Source organism: Bombyx mandarina, chromosome 12 (genome assembly GCF_030267445.1).
Source record: "Bombyx mandarina strain Sakado chromosome 12, ASM3026744v2".
Taxonomy (NCBI): Eukaryota; Metazoa; Arthropoda; class Insecta; order Lepidoptera; family Bombycidae; genus Bombyx; species Bombyx mandarina.
The window spans coordinates 12,010,277-12,027,902 of NC_143219.1; the positions used below are offsets into that span (position 1 = coordinate 12,010,277).

The 17,626-nt window shown below is 34.1% G+C and overlaps 2 protein-coding genes across 3 annotated transcripts; both read left to right on the plus strand.

Annotated features, from left to right (window-relative positions):
* LOC114246080 (retinoid-inducible serine carboxypeptidase) lies at window positions 1-4,183 on the plus strand. Of its 2 annotated transcripts, none has more exons than XM_089732018.1 (9): window positions 1-130; window positions 1,601-1,824; window positions 1,931-2,030; window positions 2,335-2,465; window positions 2,546-2,867; window positions 3,032-3,229; window positions 3,557-3,634; window positions 3,733-3,887; window positions 4,023-4,183. In XM_089732018.1, the coding sequence occupies exons 2-9, from the start codon at window positions 1,660-1,662 to the stop codon at window positions 4,083-4,085; spliced, it is 1,212 nt and encodes a 403-aa protein (XP_089588144.1). In that variant the 5' UTR covers window positions 1-130; window positions 1,601-1,659; the 3' UTR covers window positions 4,086-4,183. The 2 variants fall into 2 exon arrangements, with proteins under 2 accessions (XP_089588144.1, XP_028034257.2); XM_028178456.2 differs by lacking the exon at window positions 1-130 and adding an exon at window positions 710-850.
* A 1,029-nt stretch (window positions 4,184-5,212) lies between these two features.
* LOC114246131 (retinoid-inducible serine carboxypeptidase) lies at window positions 5,213-10,697 on the plus strand. The gene is made up of 9 exons (XM_089732016.1): window positions 5,213-5,472; window positions 6,327-6,556; window positions 7,276-7,375; window positions 7,456-7,586; window positions 8,293-8,599; window positions 9,154-9,330; window positions 9,701-9,778; window positions 10,131-10,285; window positions 10,611-10,697. The coding sequence occupies exons 1-9, from the start codon at window positions 5,355-5,357 to the stop codon at window positions 10,671-10,673; spliced, it is 1,359 nt and encodes a 452-aa protein (XP_089588142.1). The 5' UTR covers window positions 5,213-5,354; the 3' UTR covers window positions 10,674-10,697.
* Window positions 10,698-17,626: the final 6,929 nt, after the last annotated feature.

Here is a 17,626-nt window from a genome sequence, read left to right on the forward strand (position 1 = left end):
CATGGCAACGGCTTCGATGTCATTTCTACCGGTATCGACTCTATAAAAACCTTCAATTATTAATTAAATGCATACATATAAAATGGAGCGGGTCGAAATGAAGTTGATCTAAATGAAATATGTAGTAAAAGTAAGAAATAATAAATAACAATTACGTTTTTTTTTTTTTATTGCCCTTGTAGGCAGACGAGCATACGGCCCACCTGGTGGTGAGTGGTTACCGTCGCCCATGGACTTTAGCAATGCCAGGGGCAGAGCCAAGTCGCTGCCTACCGCAAATGCCGCAAGTTATGGACGACTACATGAGTCGACTATTATCAAAGCCGGCAATGTGACTTTTGGACAATTATTGGTAAGCCAGAAAAACGAATTATTGACTTTGTATTCCATTGGCAGTCACAAAACTCTTCTGAACGACATCTTAGATAAAGAACAGATTAAGTATTAACCTTTATTTAATGCAGGTTTTGAACCGTATTCTTTGAAGGAGACGATTATATTCAAATCAATCTGTATTGACATATCAATAACATTTTTTCGTTCAAATGCACAGATTGCCACCTTTGATAATAGACGACTCACATTATGTTTATTACTACTGAATATATATATTTGATACACAAATTTAACCATTACATTACACTTCCATCTTTTAAGCATATTCTAGTAGGCCAATCGTCTCATGAAAATAATAATCATTTACAAAATTAACGATAATAATTCGATGATAACGAATAATCTTTAGATAATTACTTTCAGTACGTTATTCTGCGTTGTATGACGAGTATTCATAAAAAAATGTCGCTTCTCTATTTCTTTTTAGCGGTATTGTTCAGTAAAAGTGTGTCAGGTGAGACAAATTACGAATCAGTTTGGATTTATTTTTAAAACATTTTAATAGTTACACGTGATTGGTCTAAAAAGATGTTTTTCAATCTAATTTCGAAACCACAGAATTACTCAGCATTCGTAACAATACGTATTTAAGTATTCATAACTTTGGATTTGAAATACATGAGCCCCAAAATTAGATCTCTAATAGTTTGACAAGACTGTTCAAAAATAAAAAAGATATTTCTTTAAGTGTTATAAATAATATGTAAATTAACCTTGTTTTTAAGTAGCGTAATTAAGCAGGGCTAGTTCTGACCAGTCTACTCAACTGATGTTAGATTGCTTACGAAACCCATGATACATACCACAACAGACGCCTGACTTAATATAGCGAATAATAGCTTTCCTACTCTTTGTGCTAAAAGGCTCAAGGTAAATTAAAATAAGGCAGGACAACAATTCCCTCGTTCCCGTTTCTTCGCCGAGTAAGGTCGGCACAACATAATTTTAGTCATCCGGCAGTTTGCTATCAACCCTGCTAGGGAGTCATAGACTTAGGGTTGGCAAACGATGACCAGGGTCAGGGAGAAGATTAAGTTTGTAAACTATTAGGCGAGTATAGTAAAATTAGTATCAACGTATTACAGAGAAATCCTTTCTGCTAAAGGTGTCTTCGAATACGTCATCTAGCCTCATGGTCTATTACAACTAGAGAAATTAATGTATCAGTCTGTAGGTTTATCTTAAATCAGCTTTTGACGTGCAGGTCAATTCGGTCCGTTTGAACAAGACTTCGGCTATGTGACGGTAAGAGAGGGAGCTCACATGTTTTGGTGGTTATTCTACACAACAGCTCCAGTAGAGAAATATACTGAACGTCCACTCATCGTTTGGTTACAAGGAGGCCCTGGGGGCTCCTCCACAGGAATTGGAAACTTCGAAATTTTAGGTGCACTCGACTTGTCTTTACAAGAGAGAAATCACAGTTGGGTAAGAATTAAACTAGACAAGAATGAATTATTAGGTCTGCTTATTTTTCAAATCTTTGCAATACATTTTTAATGTATTAAAGCATAATTATTTTTTTTATGTGCAGGTGAAGAATTTCAATGTTTTGTTCGTTGATAATCCGGTAGGCACTGGCTTTAGTTATGTTGACAATGTGATGCAATTAACTAAGACGAATGATGAAATCGGTAAGAAAGCTAACCTAACTAAATTTTGAGGGATACAATTTGAATTTCGATCGAATGGTTGAAAGTAGAGGGCACCGTGTAGCAGATTTCCCGTAAGTAGGACCAACCAGGACAAGGCTACAAAGATTTTTCCGCCTCTACGTAAATTAAAAATGGACAGCTGAAAGAGAGGAATCGCGTTTGGTACTAAGATTTACCACTAAATGCGTGACAGCGTCGACCACTGATCCAATCTTGGATCCTCCAATCCAACCAATGGATAACAAAGAAAAAGTAAATCTGATGTAATTAATATAATTTTCAGCTCTAGATTTCGTTGAGCTAATGCGTGGATTCTACAATAGACGTCCTGAGTTCAACGATGTTCCTCTCTACATTTACGGTCAGTCGTACGGTGGTAAAATGGCTATCGATATGGGTCTCCGCATGCATGAGGTAAAACAAAAATGTGGCTAATTTCACAATTAAATAACTTTTCACACATCTGACCTCCTTCTTACTTTTTTCCGGATTAGGCCGAAAAAGCAGGTACAATACGCTCAAACTTAAAAGGAATAGCGATGGGTAACGCTTGGATATCTCCAGTAGATTCTACTCTCACTTGGGGTCCACTACTGTTAGCTGCTGGCTTAGTAGACCAAGAAGGATATGAGGATATTCAAGCTGCCGCTAGGGAATCCGAGCGATTATTCAATGAAGGACAGTATCTTCAGTCCACGACTCAGTGGGCAAACACACAGCAGGTCGTATTCAGAAGAACTACAAGAGTGGATTTCTACAACATTCTCACTAAAATGGAAGTTTCCGCTTCTGTCCCAGACACTAGATCACCTATTGGTAAAAAAACTAAATTAATTTTCATATTTGTATTCTGATATCATCTCGAATGTCTATCTATCTACAGAGGAATGCTCTGAGAAATTGTTCTCCTTTGCGGTAGTTCGTGGCTTGACTACGCCTTGGATTGCACCTACTACTAATTACATTTTCTGGATTTTTAGAACTATCGCGGGACATGTTGATCCGCGATCGACCATATATGTCTCCTGTGAGACAGGATGAATTAGACCTGAACACTTTAATGAACACTCGGGTCAAGGAAGCTCTAAACATTCCAGACCATGTGACATGGGGCTCACAGTCTGGTAATGTTTTTAATATGCTGAGGGAAGATTTCATGAAACCAGTCACAGAAGGGAGTACGTTTTTTTTTTATTGCTTAGATGGGTGGACGAGCTCATAGACCACCTGATGTTAAGTGATTACTGAAGCCCACAGACATCTACAACGTAAATGCGCCACCCACCTTGAGACATGAGTTCTAAGGTGTCAGTATAGCTACAACGGCTGCCTCGCCCTTCAAATCGAAACGTATCACTGCTTCACGGCTGAAATAGGCAGGATGGTGGTACCTACCCGTGCGGACTCACAAGAGGTCCTACCACAAGTAATATAAATTTATAAAGTACTATGGAACTCAGGATTAGTGTTTGATTAATAATAAAATTAACCTTTTTTTATTACAGTCGAAAAACTCCTGAATGAAACAGATATTATTTTGACCAAATATAACGGAAATCTCGATTTGATTTGTGATACACCTGGTACGTTTTAAATTGATAGACTATGAAAAATGAAAATATTTTAAGGTAGTAAGATTTTTGTATTGTACAAACTTATGTTTTTCTGATAACTTTTCTAGGTCAAATTTTATGGGTAGACAGGCTTCGGTGGCCTGGATCGGAAGCTTACAAAAATGCTCCTCGTCTTCCTATTTGGGAAAACAATAAACTAGAAGGCTATTATAAAGCCTTCGAGAATTTTAGATTCTTCTGGATCAATGTGGCAGGACATAGCGTAAGTTCAAAATTAAATAAAATTTTAATGAAAATACATTTTGGAGTATTCTTACTTTAGTGTTTTAATTAAATTAATTAAAGTGTTTAAAGTTTTCAAAATCACAATCTCAACCAATTTTCTCTGATTTCACAGGTACCAAGGGAAAACCCAGAAGGAACCAACGCTTTTCTACGCGATATGACTTCGTTTGGTTAAAACTACATTTCATATCGCTAATGCGCATTCTAAATAATAATAAGACAAATGTAACTGAAAATTTTGTTAATTAAAGGAATGATTATTTTATACATTAATGCTTCTTTTTGTTTTTGAAAATATGAAACATTTTTTTTTTTTTATTGCTTAGATGGGTGGATGAGCTCATAGACCACCTGATGTTAAGTGGTTAATGAAGCCCATAGACATCTACAACGTAAATGCGCCACCCACCTTGAGATATAAGTTCTAAGCTCTCAAGTATAGTTACAACGGCAGCCCCACCCTTCAAACCGAAACGCATTACTGCTTCACGGCACAAATAGGCAGGGTGGTGGTACCTACCCGCGCGGACTCTCAAGAGGCCTCTATAATTTGCGTAATACCAGCAGTAATTACGCAAATTATAATTTTGCGGGTTTGATTTTATTACACGGTGCTATTCCTTCACTGTGGAAGTCAATCGTGAACATTTGTTGAGTACGTATTTCATTACAAAAATTGGTACCCGCCTGAGATTCGAACACCGGTGCATCGCTCAACACGAATGAATTCGAATCGCTCACGCTCACACGCTCACAACGACTTCAAACAGTACAGTATTAAAAACATATACATATTATCTGTGTATTTTATTTTATTCTGTTACAAAAACCGAGATTTAGGTAAAGTACTATCTATGCTTATCTACTTTGCATTATGAAAACTATCAATATTACAACTAGACAAGATTCATAGCTGAACTTTCAAACTTCTTAAAATCAAAGATAAAAAAAGTTTACAATTAAACAATCACGTTCTGTAATTCTACAAAAGCAATTTAAAAAAAAAATTTTTATTGTACACTGACTAGAATATTCTTGTAGTGAGTATTGCCATTTTTTTTTTTTTGCCATAGATTAATTCTTGCAATTTATACGTTTTTTGATACGTTTTAATTGAAAATCCACCCAAAAAATAAGCAAAATTGATGTCCATTACTGTTTTTTTATTTTATTTTAAGTCTTCAGTTTAATTTGACCGCTTATTTTTAATACTTTGACCTTGAAAAACAATTCAATTATAGGTACATTTGAACTACATAATATATGGATAACACAAGACAGGGTTGTTATCACAGAAATTAGGATAAAGTACTTCACTGTCGATATTTAATCTTTCTTCAAATTGATAATAAAAATTAACGTATTGTAATCGAATATTTTCGTGATAAATAAAGTGCACGCGTATCGTGCGTAATTACGAGTATAATTTTAAAAAAATAGCAAAATGTCGAGGAAGACTAACATAATAATAGTGTCAGTTATATTAGGTTTTGTGGCAGCAGCTGTGATTGGATTTCTAATATGGTGGCTGGTAACTGATACAGAGGAATTTACCATAATCAGTGAGTCACTTTTAAATTTCGTAATTTTATTTATCGTTCAAAAACGAAACATCTCCAAGTCGGAGGTAATTTTGTTTTTTGATTAAAAAGTCTTACTGATTCGGTCATCATCATTCTCCTGCCCTTCTCCCAGTCACCCGGGGTCGGCGCAACATGTTTTCTCTTTCCATACTCCTATAATAATAATATAATATAATCCATAATCATATACCATTTCCACGCTCACTCCCCTCGTACACATATCGTCTTTCAGGTCTTTTACTGATTCAGTAGAAGAGCGAATTTTAGAATATTAGTTTTCGTTGAAAAGTACCTATATACTTTTACTATAACTCGAAAACGGATATCTGTATAACTGATGAATAAATGAACAAACTCACGGCCCGTCTTGTGTTAAGTTGTTATTGGAGCTAATAGACTACAACCCGAATTCTGCTATCCAACTTGAGACATGAAAAGTATGTCTCAATTGTAGTACAACAACGGACTCACATCCTTGTTAAACCGTGCAATTATAGCGAAAGAGAATAGTCAGGGCGGTGATATCAACCCGTGTAAGCTCACAAGCCCCACCACCAATGAGTAATATATTATGATGAATAAAACGTGAATACATACATATTCATACATATTTTAACTCACTAACACTTATAACTCCATTGTCTCTTGATATCTGCCGGAATAGAACACGAAATGGGCCACTGAAAATACCCATGTAACAATCAAAATTAACATTTCACTTTTCCCCGTTTCTCCTTCAAAAACTTCTCCTTCCTTTAAGTTTCTTGTTTTTTTTTATGATCTTCCGAACTCATTATCCGGAGTGACGTCATAATGTAAATCTTTACTTCTAGAACTCGAAGGTGAAGGCATTGGTGATATTGAATACACAGCAGCATTTACGAGAATAAGGGGGAGCGGCGATATATTTTGGTGGTTCTATCCCACTCTCCCTGCTGTCAAAATCATAAAACCTATTATATTGTGGGTGGATGGCGTCACTGGTGTACCGCCTAGTCTACTGGCAAACTTCGGCATGTTCGGACCGTACGACTTCAACTTGAACCAACGGAACGATTCTTGGGTATTCAGTATTCTCACGATATTCTTCATTAATACATTTAAATTTCAATATTTTTTTGTTAATTTTTACATTTTTAAGCTCACATATAGTCACTTTTATGCAATCCATGAATTTTAGTTTAATTCTGGTCTATTAACTTTCTATTTTTGTGTATCTGAAGTAAAGCTGTTGTATTCTTTGTACGAGGAGCACTGCTGCTTGAGATACAGGTATTATCACCTAGTTCAAGCACAGATGCAAATTATGATTGTGTTTCTACTTCTATGTTAATAATAAAGAAATAAATAATAATAAAAATTAAAATTCTAGAATTTATTGAAAGGTTTTTTCGATTCATCGCTTCTTCCATCTAAATCCAAATTTATGCAGATAAGTATTTACGTCTCACTCGGTGATAACCAGTTACTACCGGGACTCATACGACGTCCAAATATTGTTGCCGCCTTAGAATAAATCTCAATTTCAAAATTGTAACTAGATTTCTCGCGTTTATTAATATCATTTTATTCTTTGCGACGTTTCAAATACTTTACAAATTTAGTTGTCACCCCGACGAGACGACTCACTCCGTGGACCCAGAACGAAAATACTACAACCTGAATTTTACTTGACGTTTACGCTATCATCAAAATAAACTTGTGCAATTATTCAGCTACATAAATAGACAAGACATCGTTACTGGCATGTATGGCATTTAATTTTTCTTACACCGATTTCAGATTAATAATTATAATTTACTATTCGTGGATGCACCGCTTGGTACAGGATTTAGTACAGCCCAGAGCGACAGTCAGATTCCAGGGAACCTTGACGCGACTAGTAAGTAGAGAAAAACACTTGTGAAAATGTATTATCAATAGATTAGTGATATATTGCAATGTTTGGATTGTTTATTACAGCTGACCATCTGTTGTTTACCTTGGAATCATTTTACCGTCTTCATGAAGACTACGCAGATACCCCACTCTATATTTTCGGTGAAGGGCATGGTGCGCAAATAGCGTTGGCACTCGCCAGGAGGCTTGCCTCAGTAAGTAGCCTATTCTAATGGCATTTTGCGTTCTGTGAGCTTAGTGCGAGTTTTTTAACGTTCTCGATAGCGTAAAAGTTAACTCGAATTTGTATGGACTTGGAACGTTTCCCTACGTTTGCCGCTAGGGGCGCTATTCCAAGTCGTTAAAAAACTCGTACTAAGCACACTGTACCGGAAATGTAGCATCTATATCTATATCTATACTAATATTATATTATATTATAATATTATAAAGAGGAAAGATTTGTTTGTTTGTTTGTTTCGAATAGGCTCCGAAACTACTGGACCGATTTGAAAAATTCTTTTTCCATTAGAAGCCGACGTTGTCCCTGATGAACATAGGCTACTTTTTTTTTATATTTTTTTATTTTATTTTTTTGATTTCATGTGTGTTTTAATGTTTCCGAAGCGAAGCGAGGGCGGGTCGCTAGTCATAAATAAAATATAATTGTACAATTAGGACTTCGACATTCATATTTGAAGATGGGTGACGGTATTCAAGCTCCCAACGTGAGGTACAAATATGTGATAAAAAAAGTACAAAATATTCGAAAGAGATTACCCATCTTTTAATGTCCTAAAAATGTAAGAAAGTCAATTAACCAGACGTTCATAGTACAGAATATGGTCACAGAATAGGTATATTTACAGTTTACGTCGTCACGGACGATTAATTCATTTTTTTTATTTATAAAAATTTCAGACCGATCCACCCGGCAGGTTCCAGCACAATTTGAAAGGAGTCGTACTCGGTAACGGAATTGTTTCTCCTGCTCTCGCCTTGACCAAACTAGGATTTTATTTAGAAGAACTTGGTTACATCGATGCTAACGGGAGGGCGGCCATTGAGACACTTTCGGAAGACGTGAGCAGCTCGGTTAGTGGCGGTCAACTAAGAGATGCTTTTGACAAATTTATTACACTTGGAGATTTCGTGAATGAAAAAGCAGGTGCTGTCGCTGTTAACTTGGGGCATATAGTCGATAAATTGACACGGGAAGCGTCAAGAGGTAATTTATTTTCACATTTTAATTTAGTTCTCATGAAACATGCAGAAATATATATCTACACATCATTGGGTATGTTTTAGCTACCTTCTTTGTCATGAACGCAATGGAATCTCTTTCAATTCAGTTTTCAACCTCTTTTTGTTAATTGTATACCTAATAGTTTCATTACGAGATTGTATTTTCCGTTTTTTTATGATTTTGATGATTACACAGATATGCTGTCATTAAATTAGACTGGTGATGAGCTTGAGAGATAGATAACGACACCCTTGAAACAGAACTAGTGAATTTATACAGTTTGAGCGTATTAGATTTGTTTTAACGAGTACTCAATGGTCACAAAGATTGTTCCATTAGTGTTTTATAACTTACCTATGTTATTTTCCTAGGCGAACGTACTTCATTATTTACTTTTTTCAATAAGCTATTAACTAAACTGTTATTAGTAGTATTGATAATGTAGCTAGTTTAGGGTCCAGTGACAATAATTACAAAATTACAGCAACAAAAAAAATCCCTTAAAACTCGATTAAATAAATATTTTCTAATTTCAGATTATTTCGGTCAAAGACAATACATGCAGGAAAAATTCGGTTTAGACGCCTTTTCATTCATGCAGGAAACCGTGGCTCCTGCTTTGGGTATACCATCAGACGTTTCGTTTGACTACAACAGAGCTGCTGTCGTTGATGCATTCAGAAACAATTTTATGGCACCAGCCACACCTCACGGTCGGTGCACACTCTAAATAATCTATACTTAATATTATAAAGCTGAAGAGTTTGTTTGTTTGAACACGCTAATCTCAGAAACTACTCGTCCGATTTTAAAAATTCTTTCAGTTTTAGATAGCCCATTTTATTGAGGATAGGCTATAGGCTATATATATAACATCACTGTAAGACCAATACAAGTGGAGAGCCAATAAAGAATGTTTCAAAATAAGGGTTATTTTCACTTTCTACGTAGGTAAATGAAATGGGGAGTAATATTTAGCGTTATGCCAAAGTAACTATTCCACGCGGACGGAGTCGCGGGCAAAAGCTAGTGTCTAATAAAGATATTTTTTTACTAGCTATTTAATATCCCTTTACGTTTCAGTTGAATTCCTTCTTAGAAACACGGACTTGAAGGTGGTAATTTATAATGGAAATCTCGATGCCGTTTCCAATACACCAGGTATTTGCTTCGTAATTTTTATATACATTTTACCAACGATCCCATGCTATAGTTTGATTTCAAAATTAATTTGAAGGATTACAAAAACAATGACACAACTAATAAATAAATAAAAAGATTAATTTAATCTCTAAATAGTTCACAGATACTGAAATTGGGTTGACGCGCACTTTGAAAAGATTGTCTTGAAAGTTTTGTTGTGAAAGTCTGATAAATTTGAAAAAAGCATAGAGTGGAAAAAAGTCAACTCTCCTGTTCCCCATTGAAGTGCCAGTGCTATAGCGATATCATGTCATTGTCATTGTGTTCTGCCCAAGGAATTTACACGTCTTTATTTACTATTTGATTTCAGGTCAACTAGAGTGGGTAGATAATTTACAATGGCCAGGTCAGGAAGAATTCAAAACTACTCCTCGACGAACTTTAGTAATTAACAGATTAGTAGAAGGCTATTTCAGGGAAACTCCGAGATTGTCATTCTATTGGATGAACGCAGCTGGTCAATCGGTAATTTATAAATAGTCTTTACAATCTAGCGACTTTCAGTTAAATGACCCAAATATTTTCATTTCTGTCAGTCTTCTTAAATATTAAATGTAATTATTATCTATGGTCAGTCCCCAAACGCAATGCCTGTTATGTCAAGATTTCTTGGCATTACAATCACGGGAAATATATACAGGAAACGTTCGAAAAGTTTTCGGGTTGTAGAGCGAATATGAGAGCGCACGTCATTTCTGCCCGAAAAGCAAGCACTTAATATTCATGAAAAGCAGATACTCATGGTTTGTCTACTCATCCACAAAAAATATTTCAATTGGCTTTTTTTCAGGTTCCACTCGACAGCCCACTAGCAATGCGACGGATTTTGGACAGGATAACACAACCCAAATGATATTAACAAAATAATTAATGACAGTTATAAAATATTTAATTTTTTTGTATGAAAGAAGAAGAAGAGAAGAAGAAAGAAAGAAATCATTTATTCGCCAAGCATAGTGAAAATGAGTTATTACATAAATTAAAAGCAGCGTGTATGCTTTGTCATTATTTGACATGCGAATTTTAGTGCAGTGCATAGTTATAATATTATATAATTTACCATTCATTCATCCATAATTCAACTAATAATTAAAAATCCATTTATTTTCAATGTCATCCCCAAGAAAATCATTCACGTGATAATAATTTTCACTAATAAGATTACCTTTTAGGTTTTTTTTAAAATTAAAATCATCTAAGTCTCTTAATTTCTTCGGTAGTTTATTAAATATCCTAACGCTCATACCTAGTATACTATTATTTTTTAATGTAGTTTTGGTTTTTGGAAAACATAGCTTATCGTCGCGTCGATTTCTGTTTGCCACATTAGACATCTTAGTGAATCTATTGGGACAAGTTTTAACAAAAGATGCAACTTCGTATATATATAGACAAGGAAGGGTAAAAAGTTTATGCTTTGCAAAATATGGCTTGCAGCTGTCGGCTATTGCCAATCCAAACATAGACCTTAAACACCTTTTTTGTGCCTTAAAAACTTGATCTTTCTGCGTTGAGTTTCCCCAGAAAATTATTCCATATCTAAGACAGGATTCAACTACACCACGATATGCAGTTAGTAAGGCGTCTGTGTTTAAAATAGAGGATAATTTAAAGAGTGCATAGGCCGAGGAGCTGACACGTTTACACAGTCCGTCTGTATGAGATTTCCAATCTAATTTGTTGTCAATTTTTACACCGAGGAAATCTACATTTTCTGTTTCATATATATGATTGTTATTATTATAAATGGTCAAATTTATATATTTATTTCTTTGATAAAATTGCATAAATTTTGTTTTTTCTAAATTAATTATTAAATTATTTTTATCAAGCCAAGATATTATTGAATGAAGAGTACTATTAATATCGTATTCATATAAAATGTCATTTCTACACCTAATAGTTATGGTGCTGTCGTCTGCAAAAAGGGTCATAGGGTGGTCAATTGAATTTGGAAAATCATTAATGTAAATTATAAATAAGAGAGGCCCAAGTACGCTTCCTTGCGGAACACCGTATGTGATCTTACGTTTGTTAGACTTAAATTTAAGTTCTGTTTTTTTTACAAAATCTATGTTACTAATTTCAGTGTATTGTATTCGATCTTTTAAATAAGACTCCAGTAAGTTTAATATATTTCCTCGCATCCCGCAGTATTCCAATTTACTTAACAGTATGTTAAAATCGACATGATCGAAAGCTTGAGTCATATCGCAGAAAAGAGCAGTGATGTAGTTACCCTTGTCCATATCACATGTAATAACGTTCAAAAAGTCGAAAATTGCCATATTTATATTTTTATTTTGACGAAATCCTTTTTGGTTTTCAAGCAGAACGTTATATTTTTCAAGAAAATCATATATTTCTTTGTACAAAAATTTTTCAACTATCTTAGAGAAAACAGGTAGCAAAGCCACTGGTCTATAAAACTCCATTAGCTCTCTATTTTCTTTTTTAAAAAGTGGTTTCACGACAGCCGTTTTAAGTTTTGTAGGAAATATGCCTGTACTGATACATAGGTTAGTTATATAACAGATGTGGGGACTTATCAGTTCAGCCACTGATTTTATAACTTTTGTGCTTATTTCGTCATAACCAACACTACTAGAATTTTTTAAATTTTTGATTATTATTTTAATATCTAATGGCGTACTAGGTGATATAAATATTGAGTTATTTAACTTTGGAACAAACTGTAACACATTATTTCCTAAATTCGTAGATGGTACTACTTTATCAACAAAATAATTGTTAAAATAGTTTGCTATGGCTTGTGGATTCGTCACAAGTTTGTTATTTACTTTAATCGTGCTGATAAAGTTTTTTGGCTTATAATTTTTAGACTGGTTTATTATTTGCCAAGTGGTTTTTGATTTATTAAAAGAGTTATTTATATTAAATGAATTTTGTGCTTTTTGTGTAAGTTTTATGATTTTCTTTAATCTTTTAGAGTATTGCTTTAGATAATTTTTATTTATTAAAGAAGGGTTATGCCTATACAACCAAACAAGTTTTCTTTTCTTTTTTACACATTGTTTTATACCACGTGATATCCACTTAGCCTTTTTGTGTAATCGAATAAATATTTGTTTTTCCGGAAAACAAAGGTCATAAAAGAGTTTGAAAATCTCAAGAAAATTATCATAGGCCTTATTTGGATCATCAGTACTATACATTTCAGTAAAAGAGTAGTTGATTAAGCAATCACGGAATTTTCCTAAATTTTCTTTAGAGTAGTCTCTTCGTTTTATTTTCCAGCCGTTAATAATAGAAAATTGTTTAGTTGGAAACTTAATCAACTGTGCCGTGTGATCAGACATTGCGAATTCAATTATATCTGTAGTACATGAGGAAGTTGAATTATGAATGAAATTGTCAATACAAGTTAAACTACGAAGTCTAGTTGGTTGTCTTACTGCTAAGGTCATGTTAAAATTTAATAGCATACATTCAAAATTTATAGTATCGTTATTCAATTCCAAAATGTTAATATTGAAGTCACCGGCTATCAGAATACGCTTTTTTGATTTCTTTGTAATCATACAAATCAAACCTTCAAATTTATTAAAAAATACATGTATATTTTGTGGATTAGGTACTCGATATACACATATAATTATTGTATCACAATGTGTCAAGTATACCCCGCAACACTCAAAAAGGCCTGGTATTGACATCTCAGCTATGCCTGGCATATCTTTCCATTGGTGACAATTCTTTATAAGTATGCAAACTCCCCCTCGTTTAATATTATTTCTACTAAAACAAGAAGCTAAATTGTAATTAGGTAGAACAAGATGTTTTTCATATCCCCTCATCATAAAGTGTTCCGTGATGCATAGTACGTCTACGGATACGTGTTTTTCATTCAGTTCATTTAGACACACTGAAAGAATATCGGTCTTGCTAAGAAGGCTCGCTATGTTTTGGTGCATGACGTATATGTGTCTGTTATAAAAAACTCTTTATTTTGGATTTCGCAACTATCTTCTAAAGTGCTGTCTGAGATATTAGAAGAGTTAATATACATTACCAAAGAGCAAATATCTCTCAAAATAACTTTGAAGCCAAAATTATTAACGGAACCCATTTTCTTATAAAACATACGATAGTCATAACTTAAGTTTAAATTGGAATCCACCAAATATGCATATTCGTTAGCTAGGATGTCAATGTACAATAAATGATTAAATAATTCAATTCTTCTATTAAATACATTATAGAGATATCCAATTTTAAAAGTTGGTAAACATACAATAATATTAGTGTGTTGTATTGCCATTAATTTTACTCTTAAAAAAGAAATCAAAATAGAATAATCTTGCGTATATTTAAAATCATCATCCCCAACTTGAATTACACAGTAGTCATTTAACGTGTAGGAACTTAGTTTTGCCTCAATTCCATGAAGCAGTTGAATAACACCGCGAGATGGCATTAAGTAGTGAATTACGTTGTAGTATTTTTTATCAAATACATTTTCTGAGATAGAAGATACTTTGTTGGTTTTGTTGCTACTTATTATGCAAATATTGTGCTTTGACGAAACAATGCTATCATTATTTTGTACCGTGAATACACGAGTATGTGCACTGTGATTAGAGAGTTGCATTTGTTGAGAGGTGAGGGTGGGTGTGAAATTTTTTTCCTTGCGTAGTTGACCACTGCTGTTATTCACTTTAATTTGAGGGCAGTTGCTCTCGGTCTGCACTGAGCTGTTTTTAAATGTTTTTTCAGAAGACAAGTTAAAATCTGTCTGTGTTTCTTTGTTATTTGTAGCTGTTAAAATATTGGTTTGAGTTGTTTTACGTTTATGTTTACTTCTGAGTGTTACGTTTAGTTGCGATGTGGATTTTATAGGAGACTTCTCAGCTACTGGGCTCAATGATATTGTTTTTAACAGCTCATTTTTCTTCCTAAGTTCGTCATTAATACGTTTAAGTGTGGAATTTTCTTGTAATAATGTCTCTATTTCACAATTTGCACTGCTTAATTCTGTAGTAAGCCTTTGAATCTGGTCATTGGTTGTTAACGATTGATTTTCGTCATCAGAAAGTTCCGGCATACTTGAGCTTGTTAAATCTAATGTTCGATTCATAGTAGACGAATCATTTCTGTTAGTGTCTGAGTGAGTGGGGTTTCGTCGAAATGTGATGTTATCTAGGAAGTTCATTGTAACTCAGTATAAATCCGCAGTGAGATTCCCGTATCGAATTCACTTTAAACAAATGTTGCACTTTGTTTGAATTTCACTTTGAAAACACTACTGCAGCATATTTACACAATGATAAAGCACAAATTGAAGAATTTAAGACACTCAACGTAATAAGATTATTTTAACTAAATAAATTTTGTAAGATGCCAACGTACAATGCAATCGCTCGACTCGACTCGACCAGCCGCAATTAACGCGGCTTATTCAATAAAAGCTAATAAAAGCGTATTAAAAACACCGCGAGATTTGCGTATTTTCTTTGCTCCCGACACCCTAACTGGAAGATGTGGACGCGACTATGAAATTAAACTTTAAATTCATATTGCTTGTAGGTTTTTTTTTGCTACACGATTATTGTGAACTTTCTTCGATATTTTTCTCTTACGTGCAGTGTGACTCAGGACTACTGCACACGTAGATTTACACTTTAACCTCTACATAAATAAGATATTTTTTAACTGAAATTTGTTTTTTTTTCATAATAATTCTACAATTCAAGTGAGAGCTGTTTAATTGTTTAAAAAACTGTTAAATAGTAAACAATAACGTTTTGACCGAGGTGACCCCCTTATCCTACCCGGGTTCTGACCTCGAGGGGGATCGGGCGAGCTTGGGCGAGAGTGCAAAGGAGTCGTTTAGTGGATAGGTTCCTAAATGCCATCCCTTGAGACCGCGGTCTCCTCCAACATCTGCGGATCAGACCTACATACTCCGCGCCCCCCTAAGCCCGGGGACCTCATAGGAGGTTCGGCCCCGGACCAAAAAAGGAAGGAAACAATATTATTTCATATTTTTTACCAACGAAATTTAAGTTAGCCCTTGGAAAATGCCTAGAAGCGAATTATTTCTAGAATCGAATGATAGCTCTTATTAATGGCAGATGGTGCGATGGTAAAAAGAAGATGGCTGTATTATTTCCAGTTCCAGTTCAGAGTTAGGTACAAAATTATAACTTAAATTTCATGATCCCCGGACAAGAAACCCTTCATAAACTGACAAAGTAAAAGATGGATACAATAGATTATACCCACCCTGATATAGGAACAAAAGCATAGATAAAGTATAAAGAATTGTTTTCGTTAATTCTACTTCAAAAATTCATTTTAATGGCCTTTGTAGGAACACGAGTATGCGTCCCGCCTGATTACGAGTAGGTACATATATTAAGTGTATAATCTATGGTAGGTACTGTCATGGACGTCAACAGGACTTTTTGGCGGGAACGCGAGGAGTGAAGTTGTGTGATTTGTTTTATTTTGTCTATTTCGTGTTTCTTCAGGTTTAAATGTGTAATAACGGTGGTTTATTAACTGTTTAATATCTGTGAAAGTGCACAAATGTGGGAAAATGAAACAAAGCCGCTGGACGGAACTTCTCGGGTTCCTCCAAAAAGTCCACTGAAAAAATCTCAGTAAATGACCACCATTTTACTGCGATTATATTTCATTCCATATCATCTCATTTCATTTAATGTCATCCCAGTTGATTAATGCCTCAAATTAATCATCTTCATTTCATTTCACTTCATATTATCATTTATCATAAAAATAAGAATATAAATTAAAATAAGACATGACTTAAAGGTCTTAGTTACCAGGTCATAAAATCCATTAAAAAAAAATTGACGTCAACAATACCAGAGGCATAGTCAAGTCCAAACACAATTTAATTTGAATGTCTGTGAGTAATGTTAAATCAATCAACTTTTAAAGGGGAATGCCCATTTCAGGCCCAAAGCGGACAATAGATTAGAGAAAAAATACTTAGTGCATTAATTTTGTCATAAATAAATATGCATTTACTTTCTTCCAAATAAGCGCCACTACAGTTTACAATAGGTAGTTTAAAAAAAGTAACTCTATTGAAAAAAACAAGATTTTTATTTTTGCGGGAAAAATATTGCCAGCATCAAAACTTTTTACGTATTATGTAAACATTTTAAGTATATAAAAAAACATATAAATTAATCATTTTAAGTATTATCATTAATCAATCGATTTTAATCGATTATAAGCACATAAAATAACATCAAAGACATACCCATTGGACTTTAACTTGTTACTATACTTGAGACCTTAGAACTTATATCCCAAGGTAGGTGGCGCATTTACGTTGTAGATGTTTGTGGGCTCCAGTAACCACTTAACGCCAGGGTGGCTATGAGATCGTCCACCCATCTAAGCAATAAAAAAAAAACTTAACTTGTATTGTTATTTAAATATGTAGAACTAAAACAAAAACATAAAAAATAAAAAATAATGTGTACTCGTAAAAAAAAGATTAAGAAATAAATCAATTATCGGTTATTTAAAAAAATGATCGATATATGAATTTCATGTAATTATTTTTCTTTATACTGACAGCACTGATTTTAATCTGTCTGACTGACACTTCGCTTGCTGCTTCTGCTTGCGTTCAAAATGGATGTGTTTTGATTTTTCTTCGATTTATTTTGCTTTTATCAATAACGTTTCATACTACGACTGAAAACCATTGTGTGAATTGTGGTTTTAACATGACCGAGATTTAAAACCGTGTATATGCTCTCCTGTGCTATTTTTATATGATTTACTAATTGTGTATGCAGATGA

Excerpts from the sequence above, each read along its gene's own strand:
- LOC114246080 (XM_028178456.2), top strand. The coding sequence starts at position 778 with ATGACGAGTATTCATAAAAAAATGTCGCTTCTCTATTTCTTTTTAGCG. Across the intron at positions 2,031-2,334 it reads TAAGACGAATGATGAAATCG|CTCTAGATTTCGTTGAGCTA; the intron begins GTAAGAAAGCTA and ends TATAATTTTCAG. Across the intron at positions 3,635-3,732 it reads TTTGATTTGTGATACACCTG|GTCAAATTTTATGGGTAGAC; the intron begins GTACGTTTTAAA and ends TAACTTTTCTAG.
- LOC114246131 (XM_089732016.1), top strand. The coding sequence starts at position 5,355 with ATGTCGAGGAAGACTAACATAATAATAGTGTCAGTTATATTAGGTTTT. Across the intron at positions 6,557-7,275 it reads ACCAACGGAACGATTCTTGG|ATTAATAATTATAATTTACT; the intron begins GTATTCAGTATT and ends CACCGATTTCAG. Across the intron at positions 7,587-8,292 it reads TCGCCAGGAGGCTTGCCTCA|ACCGATCCACCCGGCAGGTT; the intron begins GTAAGTAGCCTA and ends TAAAAATTTCAG.